General features: G+C 35.5%; 1 protein-coding gene across 1 annotated transcript in view; it reads left to right on the top strand.

The window, feature by feature from the left end:
- The first annotated feature begins 2,257 nt into the window (after nucleotides 1–2,257).
- Nucleotides 2,258–27,295, top strand: part of LOC123558018 (phosphopentomutase-like) — a 45,241-nt gene continuing 20,203 nt past the window's right edge. The window contains exons 1-7 of the mRNA XM_053544379.1: nucleotides 2,258–2,381; nucleotides 12,415–12,514; nucleotides 17,499–17,566; nucleotides 23,406–23,494; nucleotides 25,289–25,373; nucleotides 25,981–26,064; nucleotides 26,663–26,686. Coding sequence (XP_053400354.1) covers nucleotides 2,316–2,381; nucleotides 12,415–12,514; nucleotides 17,499–17,566; nucleotides 23,406–23,494; nucleotides 25,289–25,373; nucleotides 25,981–26,064; nucleotides 26,663–26,686 — 516 coding nt within the window. The 5' untranslated portion in view covers nucleotides 2,258–2,315. The remainder of the gene's footprint in view (nucleotides 2,382–12,414; nucleotides 12,515–17,498; nucleotides 17,567–23,405; nucleotides 23,495–25,288; nucleotides 25,374–25,980; nucleotides 26,065–26,662; nucleotides 26,687–27,295) is intronic.

The raw sequence follows: 27,295 nt of genomic DNA, 5'->3' as shown, positions 1-27,295 counted from the left end.
TAAACATGCTTGTTTTGTATAAACAGTCGGTATAGAATTGCCCGTTAAAGTTTTTACTTGGGAGTCATGAACAATCCATATATTTTCGTAAAGTAATCTTCGGTGTCGGAACCTAAAACGAATTAAAAACTGAAAATGTATTTCACAAGTAACATAATGTCGTATTTTCAGGTAGAGTGCGGACAAAACGAATACTGCTAGTGTGAACATGGCCTGTAACTTCACAACCTGCCCCGCGTCTAGGGTAGGTTGTGACAGTATGCGGAGTACACTGCGGGGTACACCATTACCTTTCAGTATGGTATAGCAGTATGAAAGTACATGGCATTTAACCTTAGGGAAATGCTAAATTTCATAATATATCTTATGCCGATATATCTACATGATAACGAACTGTCAGAACACAAATGTGTAATACGTCAAAAATTACTTATAGCGGTCAAAACCGGTATTTCAAACACAGTTTCGTTGTCCTTTTGTTTACAATGCTTGTGCTTTCCAAGAAGAGTATTTGAAAAAATGGCGTTTTTGAAATATTTGCAAATGACGTCTAAGCTCTTCAATAAATATTATAAGTCACGTATGGCACAACCAACCCGTGGCACATTCAACAGCGTGCTCCCCTACTTATCTGATCAAACTAATAATCATCATTTCTTGTTCATTTTCTGAATGAAAAACACTTGTTTCCAAGATAACCGCGGAAGAAATTGTCGATTTTTCTTTTAAAGTATCTAAGAAGAAAGAAAGACATATTTCCTGTTGTAAGTGATTCCAGAAAGTAAAAATGAGCCACGCTATGAGAAAACCAACATACTGGCTTTCGGCATGGATCCAGACTAGCTTGCATATCCACGCAGTCTGGTCAGGATCCATGCTGTTCGCTTTCAAAGCCTATTGAGAAACCATAAGCGAATAGCATGGATCCTGGCAGAATGTGCGCATGCTCAGGCTGTCTGTATCCATGCTTGTCGCAAAGCCACTGCATGTTTGTTTTCTGATGTTGCGGCTCAAATCTACAAATGAAAACAATTCAAATTCGTAAAATATTTTACATGCACGTGAAATAATATAAGAATAAAATCAATGCCAATAACATTGCATAATACTGAGACACCACTACGCCATCGTGTAATGTGTTTTCTACATATGTAATTATTTTCAGGATACGATTCTTTCGTAAGCTAACGTAAAACGCCCGAAAATATTGGCGAAGATTAATGAGTGCCAGGTAAATGCTTGTAGACAACTGACTGAAAATTATTATACATGATATCTAATTGTGAATGTAACTCTACAAACACAGTTATTTCATATATTTAGTCAAGTTTATTTGATAACATTCGACATTAAAATTAATATTTTAAAGAGACTTTTTGCTAGGAATTTATCTTAGTACGCAGAGGTGGGGTTTAGTTATCCTCCCCGGAAATTCCTTACAATAATGACAGTAACTGTTGCATTTTAGATAAAGATAACGGCCTTTTTATGTGGCGTACTTCTGTAGACGCGCCGTTTTATAGGGCGTACATAGCTAATTTTGGCATAAAGCTCATTTTAAACATGAATTTACGCCATGATATATATTTCAAATTGTAGCTTGTGATACTATTCTCGCGTTAAACCGATGAAAAGTCAACAGAATGATTTTAAGAGACAGAAAATGAACCTGAAAGTGAACATCCGAGTTCAAAACCGACTTCACACGTCGGTTTACTCGAATGTTTGAAGAAACTAGAGAATTACTGACCAAAATCACATTACCATGGGGAGCTTAAATGATCTGCAGCTCGTACTGAATATATCGCTTCTTTGAACACGTTGAACTTTAATGAAAATAAGTAGATTTTTTTACCTCACTATACGGGATGTTGACAAAATCAACAGGAAATGCCGGTAATGGAGCGTTCAATATACCATGTATGCAGCGTACCCACCGTAAATGCGACGTATACGTTGGACACGGTGTTTTAACTTCTTACACAAGTACAGGCGCGCAGCTGCACATAATACATGTACTCGCAAAGAGGAATGTTGCAGTATAGATAGATAGATAGATAGATAGATATCGGTTTAACCAAAGAGCTGTAAAAATAAATATTTCTTTGGTTTAACAAGAGAGGGTTTACTAACAACAACAACAAGTTTAAACAATTTAAGAGAGATTTTGTCTGCTCCAATATTAATTTAGAGACAGTTTTTTGAGCTTTCGGTATTAAAATTGCTTCGGGGTCGACTAGATTTCCATTTCGGTAGTTTGCGGCCTTGACCTGTCAAACTCGCGAGGAAATAATATTGCAAGAGACGGATTTATCATGGCAGAATCGTTCAAAAATAGAGAGCTGAATGAAAAGATTTCACAGTGGATGTCATGGAGTAAAGTGAGTTCATTGGAATGCGTGCTTTTTCCAGATAAGGAGTTACATTTTTTTTTTATTTTGTACAAGTTGGTAGTATCCGGACAGGGATAGTTTCCGGACATTGTCTTGTAGGTTATAACACACTATGACAATGACAATGACAATTCTTTATTTGCTTCAAGGCCTCCGGCCCATGCAAGGTATATACAATATACATATACAAGCTTTCAAAATCTGTATAGTGTGCGTATATAGATATAAACATTAGTCCAAATAATTGTACTCGAGAGTTGAATATCGTTATATTATTTTGACTTGTCGATATCCGCCTCCGAGTACAAACCAGAAAAGGTAAAGAATGTGGTAGCACTGTCCTCTTCTTTGCGTAAGTAACACCCAATGGAATCCGTTGGGCGGGAATTATGTTATAATAATGCAACGGATAAAAAAAAGAAATACATACATAGAAAGCCTGTAATTTTTCCTTTTCAATGATGTATATATTACCGAGATTTCTTGAGAAAAATTCAAACTATGGCAGTTAAAAAAATGCCAAGGTTTAACACGAGTGTACTACATATTGGAAAATGGCCGATCACCGGTAAACACATCACTACACGAAGCGTTTTCATTGGTCACGCCTCCGACCGCCATTACATGAAGACGATTGAAACGTTAGAGGTTTAAATTTTTTACAACAGAAATTCTTGATAAATATGTCCTGTTCTTATGTTTTTTATTTACTATTTATGATTTAAAACAACAGGTAAGCAGTTAGGGCTAAAGAAAAATCGCGACAACTGATAAATCGTAATTTCAATTGACAGCAGTTTCCACCACAGTTTTGATTGTTTCTGGTTGAGACCTCTAGGTAGACAACGTAAAATATCAAAATGTAAAATCGGTCTGCCCGAGGTCTCATTATTTAGACTAATATAAACATATAATATAACAGTGTTGCAATATGGGTATTTGTTTCATAAGTATTTACCTCCATCAATCTAACATCTAAATATCTTGCGCTAATAAAGTTTGTAAAAGTTTCTTTCTTTTTTCAAATGCATAATAAAGAAATACAGCTGTTGATTTTATCAGTTCTTCATTTCTTGTAGACATAAGAATATTAAATTTATTAACATCTGGGCGAGTATAATATTTGCTTGGTATATGTAGTACACGGAGATCTCTATAACTCTAAATAGTTGTTGTTCTTTATTCTATATAAAACTGACCTATTTCCAATGACCGCAGCACACATCAGGACCCTTTTTAAATTTCCGTAACTTACATTTTCTTGAAGAATATTGTCAGTGTTAACTAAAAATCAAAAGAAAAGTGGGGGTCATGTTTGATGCAAGAAAAATAATTTCAGTCAAACACACAAACTGCAAAATCAGCTAAAAAATGAGACCCCAAATTATACTGGTGGTGTATGATCTAAGTTTCCATGAAAAAATTTGTCATGTTGTTATTTCATTATGAAAATGCTACCTACATGCAAAGAGCTATAAAAATAAATAGACTGGCAACTTGAAAGGCATACAGAGCAAATCTCACCAACCTCCCGTGACAAAAAAACGAGATCTCGTTTACTGGAAGTGGCGCTTTCTCCACGCGCCATTTTGTGTGCAAAAGCAATTATTCATTGGTATAATAATTATCACCGTATGACAACGCTTCTTTCGATGGCAAAAGAAAACGTGTACTTCGTGTCTTAACACCATTTCACATTAAACTAATTTTGTTTTAGAAGGTAACATGTATTTTAAATGTAGTTTTAAAGGTACAAATTGTAACTCCATGCTCGCCGATGTTTGTTTTTAGTAAGATAACATCGAATCACGCTCTGACACGAGCTCACGCGAGATTACAGCCAGTTGCCATTCTGTGTATTTTATACTTCTTTGCTACATGTCGAGCATAGATCTGTCATGTGATTTTAGCCAAAAAAATTGCAAAGAAAATAAGGAAAATAGCTCTACAGAGCAAAAAAAAACTGAGGACTATTTGTGTCCGCCATTATGCGACTACCATTTTTTTTCGCGCCATTTTTCTATTTAGTGTCTGTATGCCTATAAGAAAAACTTTTTTCTCTGACAGTGTGCCAGTTTCATTTGAAATGTACAAGAAACCCAAATGCATGAAGAAATACAAGGTTTTAGCTTGATATCAACAGTTTCCAAGTTTTTATGGCATTTTCAGTACCATAAGACAAAGCGTCAGATTTTGTCAAAAATAGCTGTTGCGACATAATTTTGAAGCAGTTACCCTAAATTCAGCCTTGTTTTGCCCTGTTTTGACATTTTCTTCTCTGATCTGCATGCAAATTACACATTTAAACTGTTATATATGTTCACTTTTAACTCTGATGGCCAGAAAATAGCAATCAGTAGCCTATAAGTATGCAGTTTTTGAAAAAAATACACCCAAAACAGTGAAAATGTGATATTTTTGGGTTTTATCCTCATTTTCAACAAAATTGCAATTAATTTGTCATTTTCTGTCAAATTCTAATCAAACTAGCCCATTCCCACCATCATCTGGCCAGATTTCACTTTTTACCAATGTCATCTTATAGGTTATAACACACTAAATAGTTGTTGTTCTTTATTCTATATAAAACTGACCTATTTCCAATGACCGTAGCACACATCAGGACCCTTTTTAAATTTCCGTAACTTACATTTTCTTGAAGAATATTGTCAGTGTTAACTAAAAATCAAAAGAAAAGTGGGGGTCATGTTTGATGCAAGAAAAATAATTTCAGTCAAACACACAAACTGCAAAATCAGCTAAAAAATGAGACCCCAAATTATACTGGTGGTGTATGATCTAAGTTTCCATGAAAAAATTTGTCATGTTGTTATTTCATTATGAAAATGCTACCTACATGTCAAGCATAGATCTGTCATGTGATTTTAGCCAAAAAATTGCAAAGAAAATAAGGAAAATAGCTCTACAGAGCAAAAAAAACTGAGGACTATTTGTGTCCGCCATTATGCGACTACCATTTTTTTTTGCGCCATTTTTCTATTTAGTGTCTGTATGCCTTAATAACCAATTTATTTTTGACTTATTCATAAACTGTTTGCCTAGAACTATTTAAAAATTTGTCCTTCATGTCAATATGAAGAAACGCTGTCACAAGACTATATAATGGGCAGCGAAATAACACGGCCGTACAGATAAAATAACTTAAAATTGGGACGGAATGATAACTTTTGACGAATACAGGCTGACTCGGACCATGGCTGATTCGGACCAAATTTACTTGGCTTATTCGGCCCAAATTGTTTAAGTTTTCCTGACACTAATGTCATGAGTAAAAATAAAATTTATGAGTATTAAGTTTAATGTCTGATGCAAAGAATAATAAAAGTCCTTATTTAGATGCATTTTAGTTTGTCAAAACTTCTTACCTGCTTGCATGGTGTATATTTTATGTCTTTACTTCAAGTTAAACATCTATATAAGCTATAATCAACATTATTTTCTGAAATTTGCTGAACCATCCAAATTTTATGATCATTATTGAGTGTTAAATAAAAGTTTGTGGTCTGAATCAGCCAAAATATATGGTCATTATCTACTTTTATCCAAAGTATGTGGTCCGAATCAGCCAATATATTTGGTCCGAATCAGCCACGGTCCGAATCAGCCTGTTTCCCTTTTGACTGTTGCTGTCCCGTCTCATCCAAAGTTACTCTGCATATATCTGTTATGATATCCATTGGGAACATTTTCTAGTACGTACACAATGTATTTGTAATGATTACATCTCTGATATTGTATTAATGTTGACATTAAACTTTAATGATTAAAGTATAAATTGCTTTGTTGACATTTTTTAATTGTATATATATTTTGTGTTTTGTTTCTGCAATTTAGTGTCATTAGCAGTCCGTTGTGTATTGAAACTAGTGCCAGTGTATTACAGTTCACATCATATTTCAAGATTTAAGTCTCTTACTTTAAATTATGAGGTATTTTCAACCATTTGAAGTTTCTATGTTAATATTAATGTATAATTTATTGGTGTAAGTAAGCCTGACTAGTATTTTTTTGATTTTTTAATGTCTTCGTTTTCCTGCAGTAAAATACAGATATGGGTAAGGCTTAGAGGGATGACAACTATAAAATAGCAGATCATCCTGATAAGCCAAACAAATAATGCTATATAGACCAGGAGTCTAGAGGTCCGGTAATCCATATACATGTACTATTAGCAACCACAGCTGATAAAGAAATCAATGGCTTATCAGCTGGAATTCTGGTGATTTCTAGGAGTTAGTGTACTCCCCATAAAATCTTTTTTTATCATGCTACAAAAACATAAAAACTACCATTTAAAAGATGATAAAATTATCTTTCTATCAGTATAAAACATTCATAAATCTGATTTACAGTCATACCAGATGCCCCAGTAATTATATTCATATGACTTGTATCAGAAGACAGCCGATTGGACGACCTACACTTAGGTGTGTCTTAAATTTGCATACGACCCCCGAAACCGGAGAAATCGTTCCGTAAAGTTGACGTGAAAAATGCGCCCAAATATACCTTATTTGCTAAATTAACATTTATTTTTTATAAATATAAACCCTCACAATTAATTTGATACCAAAATTATGTTTCGGAACCTATTACCGCATGCCGCATTTTCATTTTAAATTCAAACTCCCCGCTTCCATTTTTTTTCACTCGTTGGTCAGCCATGTTGGAAAATTGATCAGTTAGGTCAATGCGATTAATCGATTGATTTGACTCGAAAATCATTTAAAAAGACCTATTTCCACCGGTTTTTATTTGGAAAGTATGTATATCTGTAAAAAATATTAATATTTGACTGAAACTACGAAGCAGAAGTAATCCTAAGCCCTGAGGTCACCTGTAGGGGCCTGAAGATGAAAAACCATAAATAATGGCATTCCGGTCAATAACTTAAGAACCGCTTGACCCAGAGTATCAGTTTTGGGCTCACTTGAGCTAAGGTCTAAGGGGCCTTAACATGGAAATCTCTTTCTGATCAATAACTTGTCAAATGAGAACCACTTGGCCTAGAATATTGAAACTTGACCCAGAACCTTCAAACTGTATAGGTGACACCTATTGACTTTGGGGTGACTTGATCAAAGGTCAAGGTCACGGGTTAGAACAATTGCAGGCCACTTCCAATCCATAACTTAAGAACCACTAGGCCCAAAATGTAGAAACTTTTTTGGATGATTGGAAACTGAGTAGATGTTCCCTATATTGCAGCTAACCATTGGTGCCACTTGGACTTTCACTTCTTGCCATTAATACTATGCATTGGGGGAGACGTGTTTTTCTACAAAAGCATCTTCTAGTAAAGTTTTGAAAAATCAGAAAAACAAAATTTTTAAGAACTGTTGTAATTAAATAATTGTTCTTTCACATGATGACCCTAATACTCTGAAACAGCCAGGTTCTTTCTCATTGAACAGATACTTTTGATCATTTGTACTAATTCTCAAAAAACTAAGGCCAGAAAGAAAATATTTGGTCTAAAATTGATAAAACTTTTAGAAAATGTGGAATTAATAAATCTTAAAAATTTAAAAAGCATAATAATTGGTTATAAAATAGAACTTAAGGAGTATAATGACATTAACTTACTATTAAACACAATTTTATACTGCATATACACGGGTGGTAAACGCGCAATCCAATTCCCACTGGGAATACGCTAAAAATGGGTTGCGCGACTTCTGGTGCTGGTATTGCGCATCAATATATACAAAATCGAGGTAGGTGGGTTTTTGTTTTTGTAAATAATGACACATTTACGCGTGTTTTCGAAAAAATGCAAAATGCTATTCGACACAAAAATGAATAAAGATCATATATGTGAAATACCAACTTATTAATTTAAGCAGGAAGGTCTAATACGGGGAGTAGAAACTCCGTATAAGTCAATACATTTATCTGTATTATGCTGTCGTCCATACCTGTAAATATCAACAAGTCTTTAGCGATCGATATTTTGTTTTCGCCACTATCGATTAGCGTGTAATTAGCATATTACCTCATGTTAATCATGGAGCTATAGCACTTACTGTTCAAAGGGTTTACCAGTCACATGTTAAGTGGCGATAATTAGATGATCAGAGATTTATCTAAAGGGATGCTGAAGCAAAAACAGCATGCGACTGCATGTGGTGATGTGCTTAATTATTATGAATTAACTCGAGCTCACTTCCCTGAAGAAATATTTTACCACGTAACTTCAAACCTTTATCAAAGGGCCGATTTTTGTTGGATTTGAATATTAAAAAAATGGAAAATAACAGAAAGCTGACACTTTTCTTAATCTTGTAGAGCCATAATTATAATTATTGTTTATAATGTCAGATTTCTACATACAGAAACAAACATTCTTCTTGAACGTAGGGAATGTTTCAAACGAAATTGTTGTTTAAACTCCAAAAATTAATTTAATAAATTTAATCTTAAAACTGATGTGTGAAAAATACAATGTATTTAAATTAAAATAATATTTTTTTTAAAAAAGGCCGTCAACGAAGTTACATTTAGTATTCCGAACTTCTAGATAAAACTGCAGAAAATCATCTAGGTTTAACACGCATTTAAATGGTGAAGAATAGAGCAATATCATAAACAAATATTTTCAGGCAACAGTTTACAGTTTTGACTTGCTATTTTCATTAAAATATGTCCTAATTTTTTTGTTCTAAATACTCTGAATCAACAAGGCAAATATCATGTAAAAACGTCATCTTTCTCTCTGGGTAAGACAAGTCTAGATTTAGCCATTTTCACAGGGCGAAAAGTAACATTAATGTAGATATTTTCCATTTAAAAACAGATGCAGGCAATAATTTCATGGCAGAACTTTTGTTTTCAACAAAAAATTCAACAAATGCTTTCCCAGATTTTCACTGAAAGGACGAGTTAAACTGTAAGGCGTAAGTGTTTGAGTAATAGCAGAATAACCTACGGCATACGCTTCGATTGGATGACAGCATAAGATAAGATAAATGCCGGTTTCCAGTCCCCATATCAGTTGTTCCAGATTTAAGAATCAGCTCTGTTATCACGAAAACTCTGCCCAGGCTAGAACTGTCAAAAAAGCATGGAATCATAAAAAATGCAAATTTTCTAACTCTTGTGGAAATGTGACGTTTCATATTATGATCAAACATGTGTAAAACAGTCATGAATATTACATACACTTGAATGAAATGTTGCTTTTGGGAAAAAGATTGGCAAAAAATAATTGGGAATGGAGTTGCGCGTATACATTATATACATTATGATGTATACGAGCAACTCCATTCCCGGTGCGCAACCCCATTCCCGATGATTTTTTGTCAATTATGTCATAAATTACAAACCAGATATTTTACACATATGATGTATTATCATATTTGTGTCGAATAGCATTTTGCTTTTTTCGAGAATTTTTTTTCTTGTCTCATACTAAGCAAAATCATAACTTCACATACCTCAATTTCGTCTCTTTTTTTACGCGCAACACCAGCACCGGACGTTGCGCAACCCATTTTAAGCGTATTCCCAGCGGGAATTGGATTGCGCTTTTACCACCCGTGATATATAAATCGTATTTTTTGAGTGAAAGAAGAATGAAACATCTGAACATTTGGAACATCTTGTATACCGATATTTTAATACTTACCAAGTTTCTCGAAAACAAAAATTTATGTACACACGTTCTTAAAGATTTTCTAAAATACATGTACTGTTAGACACTTCTGACATGAAAAGAAATAACTTAAGTAGAAGAATATGATTATACCTTTTTGTTATTTCTGTTAGAAAAGTATGAGCTGTAATTTGTAATGCTTTTTTGTGTCTTGATGTAAATTGTTAAAGGTATATGTCTATATGTAATAATTGTCAATAAACGGGCTGTCGTTTAAGCAGTTCCAAAAAAAAAAAAAAGAAAATATTTGTTGTTCAGGGAACTTTTCCAAAAAAAGTTAGGAAGGTAGGTAGGTTTTTTTTTTTGAAATCGTGTCATTTTCATGTGTGCTGCTTAACTTGCTTATCGAAAGATTGTACTCTGACAATACTGAGAGAAGCCAGATTACATTTTGTAACTTCCAGCATGTGGTAATTGTGGTGTTTGCTTTTTATACGGCTATTTGATGAAACTTAGCACAATTGTTCACCATCATGAGACAGAATGTCGTGTGCAAGAACCAGGTCCCTAGGTCTAAGGTGAAGGTAACACTTAGAGGTCAATGGTCAAATTCAAGAATGACTTTTTCTGGTGCATATCTTCTTCATGCATGGAGGGATTTTGATGTAGCTTGGCACAATTTTTCGCCATCATGAGCAAAATGTCTTACGCAAGAACAAGGTCCCTAGGTCTAAGGTCAAGGTCACACTTTGCGGTCAAAGGATACAAGAATGAAAACATTGTCCGGAGCATGATCTTCATGCATGAAGGGATTTTGATATAACTTGGCACAAATGTTCACCACCATGAGACGGAGTGTCATGCACAAGAACATAGTCCCTAGGTCTAAGGTCAAGGTTACACTTGGGATCGATCTCCGGCCACGTCATACCAAAGACGTAAAAAATGGTACTAGTAGCTTCCTCGCTTGGCACTCAGCATTAAGAGGATTGTGCTAGGACTGGTCAGTCCGGTGCCAGTATAATGTGACTGGGTGGGGTATCATGCCTCATGTCTACGGCAAGATATGCCAGTGAGGCAGCACTATAAAGTTGAGCATTGTGCTCACTGCTACAAGTAGACACCATCGTTTATATGACTGAAAAATTGTTGAAAAACACGTTAAACCGAAACACACACACCACTAATGGGAATGGATTGAAACATCACACACTTGTTCACTGCCATGATCAGACATGCAGTGCACAGGTTATATAACTCTACCTTTCAATTTTACAAAATTATGCCCCTTTTTCAACTTAGCAGTTTTTAGCTCGACTATTCAAAGAATAGTCTAGCTATTCTACTCACCTTGGCGTCAGCATCACACCTTGGTTAAGGTTTTGCATGCAAGTACATACAGCTATCATTTAAAGGCATATAGCTCTGAAACTTATTTTTTTCTTTTTCTTGGTCAATTACCAACCTCACTGGATCAAGTTCCATAACTCTGGCATGTATTTTGAGCAAATTATGCCCCCTTTTGGACTTGGAAAATTCTGGTTAAAGTTTTACATGTAAGTTACTATCTCAAAAACTAATGCAGATATTGAATTGAAACTTCGCATGTGTCTTCAGGGTTATAAAACTAGTTGATAGCACCAAGTCCCGTAACTCTGACCTTCATTTTGGCCAAATTATGCCCCCTTTTTGACTTAGAAATCCTGGTTGAAGTTTTGCGTGCAAGTACATACAGCTATTACTAAAAGGCATATAGATTTGAAACTTAATTTTTCTTTTTCTAGATCAATTACCAACCTCACTGGGTCAAGTTCCATAACTCTGACATGTATTTTGGGCATATTATGCCCCCGTATGGACTTAGAAAATCCTTGTTAAAGTTTTACATGCAAGTTACTATCTCCAATAGTAATGCAGATATTGAATTGAAACTTCACGTGTGCCTTCGGGGTTATAAAACTAGTTGATATCATCAAGTCCCATAACTCTGATATGCATTTTGGTCAAATTATGTCCCCGTTTGAACTTGAAACTCTTTCGATATTTAACATTTTGGGTAACATTTTCCTGCTTCTGGGACAATATTTCGAATAGTCCAGCTTAGCTGTCTTACGGACAGCTCTTGTTGGTTAAGTTTTTGTTTGTAAGCTGGTATCTCAGTACCCACCAATGGGAATGGATTGAAACTTCACACACTTGTTCACTGTCATGATTTTACATGTTATAACTCTACTTTGCATTTTTACAAAATTATTCCCCTTTTTCAACTTTTATTTTCATTCAACTGACAAGGCTGTTGAATAGCCGAGCGTTGCTGTCCTCCAACAGCTCTTGTTGTTAATTTAAATGTTTTTAACCATCTTCAGCAAAATATTATAGTATTAAACATGACTCAATACTTTGCAGAATGATAAAGACAATGCTGAGATAGAGGAACTGGTGAAGAATGGAAAGGAACAAGACCTCACTAATCGGCTTCTACATCGTATTGAGTTTGGTACAGCAGGTACATCACACTAGAAATGGAGAGAAATTGTCTAACCACTGCTTAACTTCTGTTCTAAAGTATTCAGTTATCATTTAGGTTATAGTAGACATGTTTACAATTTAACTTGCTTTGTATCCCTCTAACATTTCTTGAAAGTGACTAGTAGTGTTATTTGAGAATGATCATTGTTAATCATGCAGAACTTTTAATCGGTTTTGAAAAAAAAACTGAAATAATTATCCTAGACAGTAATTAAAAACACTCAGACCTCAAGACTTTGACTATATAATTTAAAGATGATCTTTCATTAAAATTTCAGTTTGGTCATTATGCCAGAATATTAGAATATGAGTATTTTGTTTCTGAACTATTTTAAAAATGCGGAATCAAGAAAATAAATGCCCAAATTGGGAATCGAAACCATGGCATTAAAAACTTCCTCTGCTGTCTTTAACAATACACCACAGAGGATAATATGTAGCCATCCATGGTTAGATATTGATACTTATGATTAAGGCAGTTTACCTTTTGAGTAAAGCGTTACAAAGATTTTCAATTTTTAATGTGAAAATTAGTAAAAACCACTAATTTGCAAGAGTTTAGATAATATATAATCTGTCTGTAATTAAGTTGAAATGTTTATTAAGAAATATATAACATTAATTTCCTGATACATAAAAATGTTCTCTTTTTTAGCTCACATGTCACAAAGTGACAATGTGAGCTTTTGTGATCACGCAGCGTCCGTCGGGCGTCCGTGCGTGCATAAACTTTTGCTTGTGACCACTCTAGAGGTCACATTTTTCATGGGATCTTTATGAAAATTGGTCAGAATGTTTATCTTGATGATATCTAGGTCAAGTTCGAAACTGGGTCAACTGCGATCAAAAACTAGGTCATTAGGTCTAAAAATAGAAAAACCTTGTGACCTCTTCAGAGGCCATACTTTTCAATGGATCTTCATGAATGTTATTCAGAATGTTCACCTTGATGATATCTAGGTCTTGTTCGAAACTTGGTCACGTGTTTTTAATAACTAGGTCAGTAGGTCAAATAACAAAAAAGCCTTGTGGCCTCTCTAGAGGCCATATTTTTCATGGGATCTATATGAAAATTGGTCTGAATGTTCATCTTGATGATATCTAGGTCAGGTTTGAAACTGGGTCAACTGCAGTCAAAAACTAGGTCAGTAGGTCTAAAAATAGAAAAACCTTGTGACCTCTCTAGAGGCCATACTTTTGAATGGATCTTCATGAAAATTGGTCAGAATGTTCACCTTGATGATATCTAGGTCAGTTTCGAAACTGGGTCACGTGCCATCAATAACTATGTCAGTAGGTCAAATAATAAAAAATCTTGTGACCTCTCTAGAGGCCATATTTTTCAGTGGATCTTCATGAAAATTGGTTAGAATTTTTATCTTGATGATATCTAGGTCAGATTCAACACTGGGTCACATGAGCTCAAAAACTAGGTCACAATGTCAAATAATAGAAAAAAACGACATCATACTCGGTTTAAAACTGGGTCATATGGGGACAGGTGAGCGAATCAGGACCATCATGGTCCTCTTGTTTGTTGTCATGCGATCTGGAGGCCTGTGGTTCTAAGTAAATTTGAACACTTTAAGTTGCCCTTGTCCATTTGTCCGTCCATCCAAATTTGTGTAGTGCATACCTAAAAAAATATTTGCTCAAGGTCATTACAAGTTGATTAATCTTCGTATTTAGAAAAATCCATTCTGGATCTAGAGTGTTGGTATAATGCACCTTTCAAAATGTGGAACAGATGGGTCTTGGTTCAAATCTTTGTCCAGGCCTGGCTTTATTTTTAGCTCACCTGTCACAAAGTGACAAGGTGAGGTTTTGCGATCACGCGGTGTCCGTCGTCCGCCCGTGCGTGCGTCCGTCCGTAAACTTTTGCTTGTGACCACTCTAGAGGTCACATTTTTCATGGGATCTTTATGAAAGTTGGTCAGAATGTTCATCTTGATGATATCTAGGTCAAATTTGAAACTGGGTCACGTGCTTCAAAAACTAGGTCAGTAGGTCTAAAAATAGAAAAACCTTGTGACCTCTCTAGAGGCCATATATTTCACAAGATCTTCATGAAAATTGGTCAGAATGTTCATCTTGATGATATCTAGGTCAAGTTTGAAACTGGGTCACGTGCCTTCAAAAACTAGGTCAGTAGGTCTAAAAATAGAAAAACCTTGTGACCTCTCTAGAGGCCATATTTTTCACAAGATCTTCATGAAAATTGGTCAGAATGGTCACCTTGATGATATCTAGGTCAAGTTCGAAACTGGGTCACGTGCCTTCAAAAACTAGGTCAGTAGGTCAAATAATAGAAAAACCTTGTGACCTCTCTAAAAGCCATATTTTTCATGGGATCTGTATGAAAGTTGGTCTGAATGTTCATCTTGATGATATCTAGGTCAAATTTGAAACTGGGTCACGTGCAGTCATAAACTAGGTCAGTAGGTCTAAAAATAGAAAAACCTTGTGACCTCTCTAGAGGCCATATATTTCATGAGATCTTCATGAAAATTGGTCAGAATGTTCACCTTGATGATATCTAGGTCAAGTTCGAAAGTGGGTTACGTGCCTTCAAAAACTAGGTCAGTAGGTCAAATAATAGAAAAACCTTGTGACCTCTCTAGAAGCCATATTTTTCATGGGATCTGTATGAAAGTTGGTCTGAATGTTCATCTTGATGCTATCTAGATCAAGTTCGAAAGTGGGTCACGTGCCTTCAAAAACTAGGTCAGTAGGTCAAATAATAGAAAAACCTTGTGACCTCTCTAAAGGCCATATTTTTCATGGGATCTGTATGAAAATTGGTCTGATTGTTCATCTTGATGATATCTAGGTCAAGTTCGAAACATGGTCATGTGCGTCAAAAACTAGGTCAGTAGGTCTAAAAATAGAAAAACCTTGTGACCTCTCTAGAGGCCATACTTGTGAATGGATCTCCATAAAAATTGGTCAGAATGTTCAACTTGATGATATCTAGGTCAAGTTTGAAACTGGGTCACGTGCCTTAGAAAATTAGGTCAGTAGGTCAAATAATAAAAAAACCTTGTGACCTCTCTAGAGGCCATACTTTTCATGGGATCTGTATGAAAGTGGTCTGAATGTTCATCTTGATGATATCTAGGTCAAGTTTGAAACTGGGTCAGCTGCGGTCAAAATCTAGGTCAGTAGGTCTAAAATTATTAAAATCTTTTGACCTCTCTAGAGGCCATATTTTTCAATGGATCTTCATGAAAATTGATCTGAGTATTCACCTTGATGATATCTAGGTCAATTTCGAAACTGGGTCACGTGTGGTCAAAAACTAGGCCAGTAGGTATAAAAATAGAAAAGCCTTGTGACCTCTCTAGAGGCCATATTTTTCATGAGATCTTCATGAAAATTAGTGAGAATGTTCACCTTGATGATATCTAGGTAAAATTCAAAACAGGGTCACGTACCTTCGAAAACTAGGTCAATAGGTCAGATAATAGAAAAACCTTGTGACCTCTCTAGAGACCATATTTTTCAATGGATCTTCATGAAAATTGGTCTGAATTTTTATCTTGATAATATCTAGGTCAAAGTCAAAACTGGGTCACATGAGCTCAAAAACTAGGTCACATGAGCTCAAAAACTAGGTCACTATGTCAGATAATAGAAAAAACGACGTCATACTCAAAACTATGTCATGTGGGAAGAGGTGAGCGATTCAGGACCATCATGGTCCTCTTGTTTCACTCGACCTTTCAAAGAAAAAGTAGAGCTATTGCACTTGCCTCAGTGTCGGCGTCGCCTTTGGTTAAAGTTTTTTATAAAGTCAGATATCTCTGTTACTATCAAAGCTATTCAAAAGCTATTGACTTGAAACTTAAAAAGACAATCCCCATAACTCTTATTTGAATTTTGACAGAATTATGCCTCTTTTTAACTTAGAATTTTTGGTTAAAGTTTTTGATAATGTCAGATATCTGTTACTATCAAAGCTTTTGACTTGAAACTTATAATACTTATTTACCATCAAAGTCTACACCAGGAGAAATAATCCGCGTAACTCTTATTTGAATTTTGACAGAATTATGCCCCTTTTTAACTTAGAATTTTTTGTTAAAATTTTTGATAAAGTCAAATATCTATGTTACTTTTAAAGCTTTTGACTTGAAACTCAAAATAGTTATTTACTATTAAAGTCTACACCAGGAGACACAATTCCCATAACTCTGATTTGAATTATGTCTCTTTTTAACTTGGATTTTTTTTTACTGGCAAAGCTCTAATTCAGAGTCAAGCACTGAGAAAAGTCGAGCGCGCTGTCTTATGGACAGCTCTTGTTATAATAAAAATTGTCATTTGATGACGTAGGGTCTAGGTCACAGGTACAAAAAGGAGATTTTTTGCCCCTCCCACCTTTTGGCAGGCATGATAGTATTTGCTGCTAACATCTGTTAGTTCATTAGTTTGTTCATCCCGATTTTGTGTCCATTTTGTTACTTTGTCATTGGTGAATGGATTTCAGAAAGATTTGGCACAGATGAACAGTATGATATATGACATGTATTCAAGAACCCTAAATCTAGATATCTTACTTTTGCATTGTCTTTCTTTATAGAATGTCCATCCGGATTTCATGTCAGGTCTGTAAAAATAATGTAAGTTTGTCGTTGATTGGTGGATTTTCAAATTGTCAGAATGACATGACAATGTGTTGCATGCAAAACCTTTCAACCAAACCTTCCTACTTTTTGAAATGGTTTTCATTCAATAACTTGAGAACCACTTGACCCAATATCTTAAACTTTATAGTATTGTTAGGCTTATGAAGTTGATGACACCTGTTGCTTTTGGAGTTAGTAGGTCAAAGATCAAGGTGGACTGAAAATGGGACAAGCCGTTATAGTGGCATACATATTTTATAAAGATTTCCTGTGTTAATGTTGCCAGGGTTATAGGCAAGATTGCTATAAAGGTTGATATATTTGTGTTGCCAGGGTTACGAGCAAGGATGGGAGCTGGGTACAGTATGATGAATGACCTAACAGTTATACAGGCCACTCAGGTATGTTTACAGGCTACTAAGGTATGTTAACAGGCCACTCAGGTATGTAAACGTGTTGATCTGCCAGTTATACAGGCCACTCAGGTATGCTAACATGTTGATCTGCCAGTTATACAGGCCACTCAGGTATGCTAACATGTTGATCTGCCAGTTATACAGGCCACTCAGGTATGCTAACATGTTGATCTGCCAGTTATACAGGCCACTCAGGTATGCTAACATGTTGATCTGCCAGTTGTACAGGCCACTCAGGTATGTAAACGTGTTGATCTGCCAGTTATACAGGCCACTCAGGTATGCTAACGTGTTGATCTGCCAGTTATACAGGCCACTCAGGTATGCTAACGTGTTGATCTGCCAGTTATACAGGCCACTCAGGTATGCTAACGTGTTGATCTGCCAGTTATACAGGCCACTCAGGTATGCTAACATGTTGATCTGCCAGTTATACAGGCCACTCAGGTATGCTAACATGTTGATCTGCCAGTTGTACAGGCCACTCAGGTATGTAAGCGTGTTGATCTGCCAGTTGTACAGGCCACTCAGGTATGTAAGCGTGTTGATCTGCCAGTTGTACAGGCCACTCAGGTATGTAAACATGTTGATCTGCCAGTTATACAGGCCACTCAGGTATGTAAACATGTTGATCTGCCAGTTATACAGGCCACTCAGGTATGTAAACGTGTTGATCTGCCAGTTATACAGGCCATTCTGGTATGTAAACGTGTTGATCTGCCAGTCATACAGGCCACTCGGGTATGTAAACGTGTTGATCTGCCAGTCATACAGGCCACTCGGGTATGTAAACGTGTTGATCTGCCAATCATACAGGCCAGGCCACTCAGGTATGTAAACATGTTGATCTGCCAGTCATACAGGCCACTCAGGTATGTAAGCATGTTGATATGCCAGTTATACAGGTCACTCAGGTATGTAAACGTGTTGATCTGGCAGTTATACAGGCCACTCAGGTATGTAAGCGTGTTGATCTGCCAGTTATACAGGCCACTCAGGTATGTAAGCGTGTTGATCTGGCAGTGATACAGGTCACTCAGGTATGTAAACATGTTGATCTGCCAGTTATACAGGTCAGTCAGGTATGTAAGCATGTTGATCTGCCAGTTATACAGGCCACTCAGGTATGTAAACGTGTTGATCTGCCAGTTATACAGGCCACTCAGGTATGTAAACGTGTTGATCTGCCAGTTATACAGGCCACTCAGGTATGCTAACATGTTGATCTGCCAGTTATACAGGCCGCTCAGGTATGTAAACATGTTGATCTACCAGTTATACAGGCCACTCAGGTATGCTAACGTGTTGATCTGCCAGTTTTACAGGCCAATCAGGTATGTAAACATGTTGATCTGCCAGTTATACAGGCCACTCAGGTATGTAAACATGTTGATCTGCCAGTTATACAGGCCACTCAGGTATGCTAACATGTTGATCTGCCAGTTGTACAGACCATTCAGGTATGTACATGTTGATCTGCCAGTTATACAGGCCACTCAGGTATGCTAACATGTTGATCTGCCAGTAATACAGGCCACTCAGGTATGCTATCATGTTGATCTGGCAGTTATACAGGCCACTCAGGTATGTAAACATGTTGATCTGCCAGATATACAGGCCACTCAGGTATGCTAACATGTTGATCTGCCAGATGTACAGGCCTCTCGGGTATGTAAACGTGTTGATCTGCCAGATATACAGGCCACTCAGGTATGCTAACATGTTGATCTGGCAGTTATACAGGCCACTCAGGTATGCTAACATGTTGATCTGCCAGTTATACAGGCCACTCAGGTATGCTAACATGTTGATCTGCCAGTTGTACAGGCCACTCAGGTATGCTAACATGTTGATCTGGCAGTTGTACAGGCCACTCAGGTATGTAAACATGTTGATCTGCCAGTTATACAGGCCACTCAGGTATGTGCCAGTTAGAAAGGCCACTCAGGTATGCTAACATGTTGATCTGCCAGTTGTACAGGCCACTCAGATATGTAAACATGTTGATCTGCCAGTTATACAGGCCACTCAGGTATGTAAACATGTTGATCTGCCAGTTATACAGGCCACTCAGGTATGCTAACATGTTGATCTGGCAGTTATACAGGCCACTCAGGTATGCTAACATGTTGATCTGCCAGATGTACAGGCCACTCAGGTATGTAAACATGTTGATCTGCCAGTTATACAGGCCACTCAGGTATGTAAACATGTTGATCTGCCAGTTATACAGGCCACTCAGGTATGCTAACATGTTGATCTGGCAGTTATACAGGCCACTCAGGTATGCTAACATGTTGATCTGCCAGATGTACAGGCCACTGTGGTATGTAAACATGTTGATCTGCCAGATATACAGGCCAATCAGGTATGTAAACATGTTGATCTGCCAGTTATACAGGCCACTCAGCTATGCTAACATGTTGATCTGCCAGATGTACAGGCCACTCAGGTATGTAAACATGTTGATCTGCCAGATGTACAGGTCACTTGTATGTTACAGCTGAAGAGTATAGCATGGCCATATCTCAAGTGCTTCAATTTTAAAAGTACAGTGTTTTTTTCTCTACAGAGTGTCTGAAGAGGTTTTGTGTACACTATTATTGAATACTGAAGTTACTTTTGTTTGCTTTAAGATTACAGTTATCAGTTAAATGTTGTATCCTTTCATACCCAGGTTGTATTATCATTTTGTAAACAGTAAGTGGACTAAAACTTTTTAGCTGCATTAAGCAAATTTAAAGTCAGACCCCAGTTCCTTGATTTTTGTTTTCCAGATTCCTCTTTCCCAATTTTATTTAAAACTTCAAAATAACAATTGAATTTGAAGAAAATTTCAAATTTTACAAAGTATTATAAAATCATAATTTTATGAATTTAAAGGTGGTTAATCAGATTATTGTCAAGTAACAGTTTGTTTGAAACCTGACCATCTGATTAGTTACACGTTTTCATACAAGTTTAATTTTTCCTGGCAGTACTTCTAAAATTAGATTTACTCAACCAAGAAGGACTTATTTTACATAATGTAAAAAATTGATTGATATTCCTTGTCTAAGAAATGATAAGATAATTATTCTATCGTAATATTTATCAGAAATTCATGAGAAAAGCAAGTCTGAAAAATTGGCAAAACCTCCCATTAGCTATCTTGGATGTGCATCCAAAATAAGTATAGGGAATAAATCAAGTCAGAAGCTCGTAACATTCAGTTTTAACCTTTACCCTGCTAAATTTCTGTTTATAATGAACTTGTCCATCTTTCAATTTGGACAGTATCATTAACTGTTAAAAGGGATGTTTATAAAAAAAGATACTGACTGAATGTCGAACAGTGCAGATCTTGATCATACTGCATGGATGTGTAGGTTAATCATGATCTACACTGGTCCCAAAGAAGTAGAATCTACCGTGTCCAGCAGGATAAGGGTTAAATCTTTCATTTTAGCCCAGAGTTTTGAAATATTCAGATATCTTTTAAATGCAAATGTAAAACTGGAAAGTTTATTGAAGCAAAATGAAATACTTTGCATTTAAAATACTTCTATACTAAAGTGGGTTAATTAGAAAATATAAAAATCTATAAAATATACATTTCTAATATGGATCTAATTCTATGTAATGAATCATTTTTTGCCTTCAGTAAAGTTCTAACAGATTATACAAAGATGAAAGATGTTGTTTAAATGTGATTGACTACCTTAAAAGGTCTGGCCAGCGTGATAACATTGTATATAGAATTTAAGTATCTAGGTCATTTTATACAATATTCATTTATAAAACTATTTTCAATTAATGAAACATTATGAATGAGTTCAGTAGAGTTCAGTGGACTTCCAATATCAGGTTATATACTATTAGATTATTTATTAATAACTCATTTTTGCCTTTTCCTGTGGAAAGTTTTTTTGAGAAAATATGAGAAAAGAAAAATAAATGCACTCTGGCCTCACGACCACTGCCAGAAAGACCCAGTCTTATCAGAATGTATAACTGTAATATCATTGATATCTGAACCAAGCTGTTTAGCTGAGTTCAACAAGGGTTAGAAATGATTGTGAATTAGATTAATTGCTTATTAATGAATTTAAGTTGACCTTTTATGTTAATATAACTCTAGCACAGAAACTCTGTCTTCATGGTAGCAAACATGAATTAAGGCAAAAAATTCTTATGTTTTTAATGCCTGGTTTTACTAAACACATATACTAGAGCCAAAACAAACGATAGAATGATTCTATACTGATCCTTCAATATTAACCCTTCCCATGCTGGACAGGACTGATTCTGCCTTTTGTGACCAGTGTAGATCATGATCAGCCTGTACGGTTAAAGTTTTTGATGAAGTCAAATATCTCTGTTACTATCAAAGCTATTGACTTGAAACTTAAAATACTTACTTACTATCAATGTCTACACCAGGAGAAACAATCCCCATAACTCTGATTTGAATTTTGACAGAATTATGCCCCTTTTTAACTTAGAAATTTTGTTAAAATTTTTGATAAAGTCAAATATCTCTGTTACTATTAAAGCTTTTGACTTGAAACTCAAAATAGTTGTTTACTATCAAAATCTACACCAGGAGACACAATTCCTATAACTCTGGTTTGAATTTTGACAGAATTATGCCCATTTTAACTTAGATTTTTTTGTTAAAATTTTTGATAAAGTCAAATATCTCTGTTACTATTAAAGCTTTTGACTTGAAACTCAAAACAGTTATTTACTATCAAAGTCTACACCAGGAGACATGATTCTCATAACTATAATTTGAATTTTAACAGAGTTATGCCCCTTTTTAACTTGTTTTTTTTTTTTTACTGGCAAAGCTCAAATTCAGAGGCAAGCACTGAGAAAAGTCGAGCACACTGTCATACGGACAGCTCTTGTTAACAGTTAATGGTACTGTCCAAATTGAAAGATAGACAAGTTCATTATAGAAGTTTAGCAGGGCAAGGGTTAAACTTGGGATACCATTATCTGGGTTGCATTAATCATTGGGCAGTCAGATTCTGTGTACATTTTGATTAGTTGACAGGTTCAGTTTTGTCTACAATAGTCTCATTTATATTTGAAAGCACTATAGAACAGATAACATCAACAGCTCATTCAACAGGGGACCTCTTTGACCGAAAGGTTAAGGCCACTCACTTCCTATCACATTCCGTTCACTGATGTGGACTCCAGCCTGGCTTGGGGCATAGAATTCTTCATGTAAGGAAGCCAGTCAGATGCTTTACGGAAGGCAGTTGGTCCTACACAGATGCTGGCTCATATTAAAACAAAGTAAAGATGGGAACCAGGGGTCTTCCTCCTCCTTCAAAAGCTGGAAAATTGCCCTTTATCACCTATATAATAAGCTATTATTTACCATAACACTTGAATGTAATTAACATATTCATCAATTTTCATCAATAAAACAGTTTTTTTAGTGAAAACTGCCTTTCAGAGCAGTTTTCATAATAAAACAAAAACAAAAAAAAACAGTTATATCTACTAGCATACTGGCATATAGGACAAAAATATTGGGGGGCAAATGTCAATTCCAAAAATAAGCAGTAATGGTGGAGGCAATTGTTCTATCTGCCATTTCAACTGGTGGGTGTGGGGGAGGGGGGCAATTTTGAATACTTTAGATACTGACATCAGTCTAAATCTATACATTCTCAAATATAGTTGAATGTGCATCAGTAGCTTTAACCTAATGCACATGCATACACTGGCACTGTGAACATTTCCAGATATTGTGTTCCACCTTTTGTGATATTATTTTGGCATAAGACTTTGCATTTAAAAACATTTTGTTTTTGTGTTGTTACAGGGGCTGTGTAAACATACATTGTCATGTATTCCTGAGGCAAAGACAATGGGAGTGTGTGTAGGGTATGATGGTAGATATAACAGTAAAAGGTATGTAGTCTGTCCATCTGCCTGTCCCATCCCATTCTTTCTGTCCCATCCAATCCTGTCTGTCCATCTGCCTGTCCCATCCCATCCTCCCTGTCCATCTGCCTGTCCCATCCCATCCTGTCTGTCCATCTGCCTGCCCCATCCCATCCTGTCTGTCCATCTGCCTATCCAGTCCCATCCTGTCTGTCTGTCTTACCCATCCTGTCTGTCCCATCCCATCCTGTCTGTCCATCTGTCTTATCCCTTCCCATTATGTCTGTCCCATACCATCTTGTCTGTCCCATCACATCCTGTCTGCCCATCTGTCTTATCCCATCCCATCCTGTCTGTCCATCTGTCTTATCCCATCATGTCTGTCCATCTGTCTGTCTCATAACATCCTGTCTGTACATCTGTCTGTCCCATACCATCCTGTCTGTACATCTGTTTGACTGCCTGCCTGTCTATCCATCCATCCATCTGTTCAAAATAGCAAAATTGTTTATCCATCATTTAGTTCTTCCAGTACTTAAAAGCTAGCATTTGTGTTATTTGTACATTGTTTTTATTTGTGATAACATTACAAGTTTCTGTCGCAATAAATATTTGAATGATATTCAGTAATGTACATTATTGTGTGAAAAGAGGGAGTTATTTTTAAACAAGTATAGCACAGCTAATTTACAATTTAAAGATAATTATTTGAGTTCTGTCACAATAATGGCATTTATTCAAAACAATTTGTTATGGAATTTTTAGCTTACCAGAGCACAAAGTTTTAAAGGTAAGCTATTGTGATCACTCATTATCTGTTTTATGTTATCTGTGTTGCCCTACTTCTCTTCAGATGATACCATCTCTGAAACCAATTATTATATTATAATACCAGAATTATATCATATGCCCTGTTCATGATGAAGAAGTTTTACATAGCATTTATTGGAAGTTGATAAAACTTGGCATGGATATTTCTGTTTGCCATGTCAACAGAAAAGAAACCCTTTTAAGACTTGCACAGAAACCTGTTCTCAGATTTTAGAGTAATTTTACAGAAATGTGCCTTGTTTGACCCTCTACCAGCCTGAGTATTGTTCACTTTTTCCTGATTCATCCAAAAACATGATTGCCATGAAGCATGGTCATTTTTCCATATATGGAACTTTATCATTATCTTCTTGTAAGAAACTACAAATGTACTCAAATAATTTCACTGAAATGTTCATTTGGTGACCAACTACCAAGATTATTCAAGTTATTCTGGTTTGTCAAAAACAAGGCCACCAGAGGGCATGGTCACTTTTCCCAGTATGTATAATTATATTATGTGACCTTAAAAAAAGATATTCTTGTCAGAAGCTGCTAGACTGCTTTTGAAATAACTTCACCAAAATATTTCTTGAGTGACCCTTTCCAAAGATTGTTCAAATTTTTCTGATTTCCTCAAAACATGGCCACCAGAGCTAAAAATACAAAATATCTTAAGACAGCATCTTTTCCTAAACTGCCATCTGTCACTGCAAACTGTTAACCAGATTTAAAATTATTTCATCCCTTTGGGTGACCCTCTTCCAAGGTTATTCAGATAATTATGATTTGTCAAAAACATGGCTGCCAGAGGTGCAGCTATATGTATACAGGGGGAAGCAAGTTCTTGTCTGTATACGGCCCTATGGAAAATGTTAGAAATCTTCACCTCTGAATCTGTAGGCCAGTTTACAAAGTAATTTGATAGAAATGTTTCTTGTTTAACTAGTTTGAGGTGTGAAACTCTGGTGTGCAATATATGGCCAACATAACCTTCTTGTTTGTTTTCAGATTTGCGCAGCTAACAGCTACTATATTCCTGCATGCAGGTGTTAAAGTTTACTTGTTTTCCAAAATCTGTCCAACACCATATGTGGTTTGTATAAACTTTTGACAGTTGTTTACATTATTAATAGTTTAAACTTTGTCAGCATTCATTTTTGATGGCAGTTTAAATCCTTTGTTTATATTCTACCTTTTATAAATAAAAAACAAATCAGCTACTTGCTTTGTTTTAACATAGGTTTATGAACATTTCTAGTAGAACAATACAAATATCTATTAGGCCAAATTAAATAATTTTTGGAGTATACAGCCTGCGTTAAAAATTGTGTGTTATATTACTTGGTGCAATGAAAAGAAAACTAAATGGGCCTAAATACAAAAAAACATTGTAACTTTTTCATAAGTGATCTCACAGCATCAAATTTTCTCTACTTTTTAAGTGTAGAGTACCAAATCTTGTTACCGTATAAAGATATGATTCCTTACTAAATGACAAAAATATGTTCAAATCATTAATTGAAAAAAACATGTTACGTTCTTTTCCATATAATTTCTAGAATAATGGAAAGAAAAATACTTTTTAAAGAGTGGATTTGTCTTTGCATATGTATTTATAATATTCTCAACATTTGATATTGAATTTAACATGTATATAAAGAATTCTTGATAGTATTTACATTATAACTTCCTGGTTGCAGGCTTACTGTACAAGACAGTACAAATGTGCTTGTGGTGTCATGGTAACAGCTTCACATAATCCTAAAGAAGATAATGGGTATAAGGTAGGCAACATTTTGATATTCACCACTGCATTCATATGCTGTTTTGCCAAAAATACTGAAAAATCAGCAGGTTTCCTTAATCGTTTGCAAATTTCATGTAGACCTATACATTTCTTTTTCAACCAAAAGGGAGACAATTTGTCAGCTTACAGCTGTGAGAAGTTTCATTAAAATATACACATTACAATTTTTCTTATATGTATTGCCATCCCATAGACTCCCATTAAAAAAATTAATTGAGGTGCATGTTTTCATACAGTCTAGCAAAAAATCAAACAAAGGATGCTATTTTCTTTATTTGCTGACTGTTCTTGGTATATATTTTTGTTTTGAAAAATGTTGTTTAATCAAATTCTACATTGTAGAAAACATTTTGATCTGAACAGTGCTGAATTGCCTGTAATATAAATAAGTGTAATCTGCATCAGGATAAAGTTACCCAACAGATAAATCAGATGTCAAGTTATTTCTACTTAGAGATCTCTGAAAGTTTCCTTTGATTGACTTGGTGTATTTCTTGTACAAAATCACAACAGAATTAACAAAGCCATTGCAAGAATTTTGATGTTACAGTTAAGTTTACATGTTCTGTTTTCAGGTATATTGGTCAAATGGAGCACAGGTATGTTTCCATTATAATACATCCTGTGATGTTTTCAGTAATATTTCTGGCCATTTAACTTAGTTGTTACTTATTTCTTTTGCATCCTTTACACAGTTATGTCCCTTTTCAGCTTTTGTTCTTTTTGGCGATATATGACCTTTTTGTGTCGATTCGCCGTAAAACCCAACTCATTCATTCATTCAACTATTGTTTTGTCCAGTATTGCCGACCAGTCAGACAGCTCTTGTTTACAATAAAAAAAATTATATACAGCTTTATTTCACTGACATACATGTATACCATTATTTCACTGAAAAGCATATACATACTAATGGATCACTAAGAATAATCACTTTTAGCCATATAACATATTGGGGAAATTGTCAAATTTTAAGAGAAGTTGAAACACAAATACTGTACTGGCTAGCATCCTAGAATCGGACACTTGGAATATTTTTCATGATAACTCAGGAAATAGATATATCTAGTGGTTGAATTTTCACGTGAACAAAGCTAGGTTCTCCTCCCAACTAAAGAGCTAATTTGTTTACTTCTAAAATTAGGTCAAGTACATTTTTGAGGCCCGAATGAAGGGACACCAAATCATGTTGTTTTAAGGTCAAACAC

This window comes from Mercenaria mercenaria, chromosome 5 (genome assembly GCF_021730395.1).
Source record: "Mercenaria mercenaria strain notata chromosome 5, MADL_Memer_1, whole genome shotgun sequence".
NCBI classification, from domain to species: domain Eukaryota; kingdom Metazoa; phylum Mollusca; class Bivalvia; order Venerida; family Veneridae; genus Mercenaria; species Mercenaria mercenaria.
The sequence above is the reverse complement of the archived record's forward strand: the minus strand, read 5'-3'. Positions and strand labels throughout refer to the sequence as shown.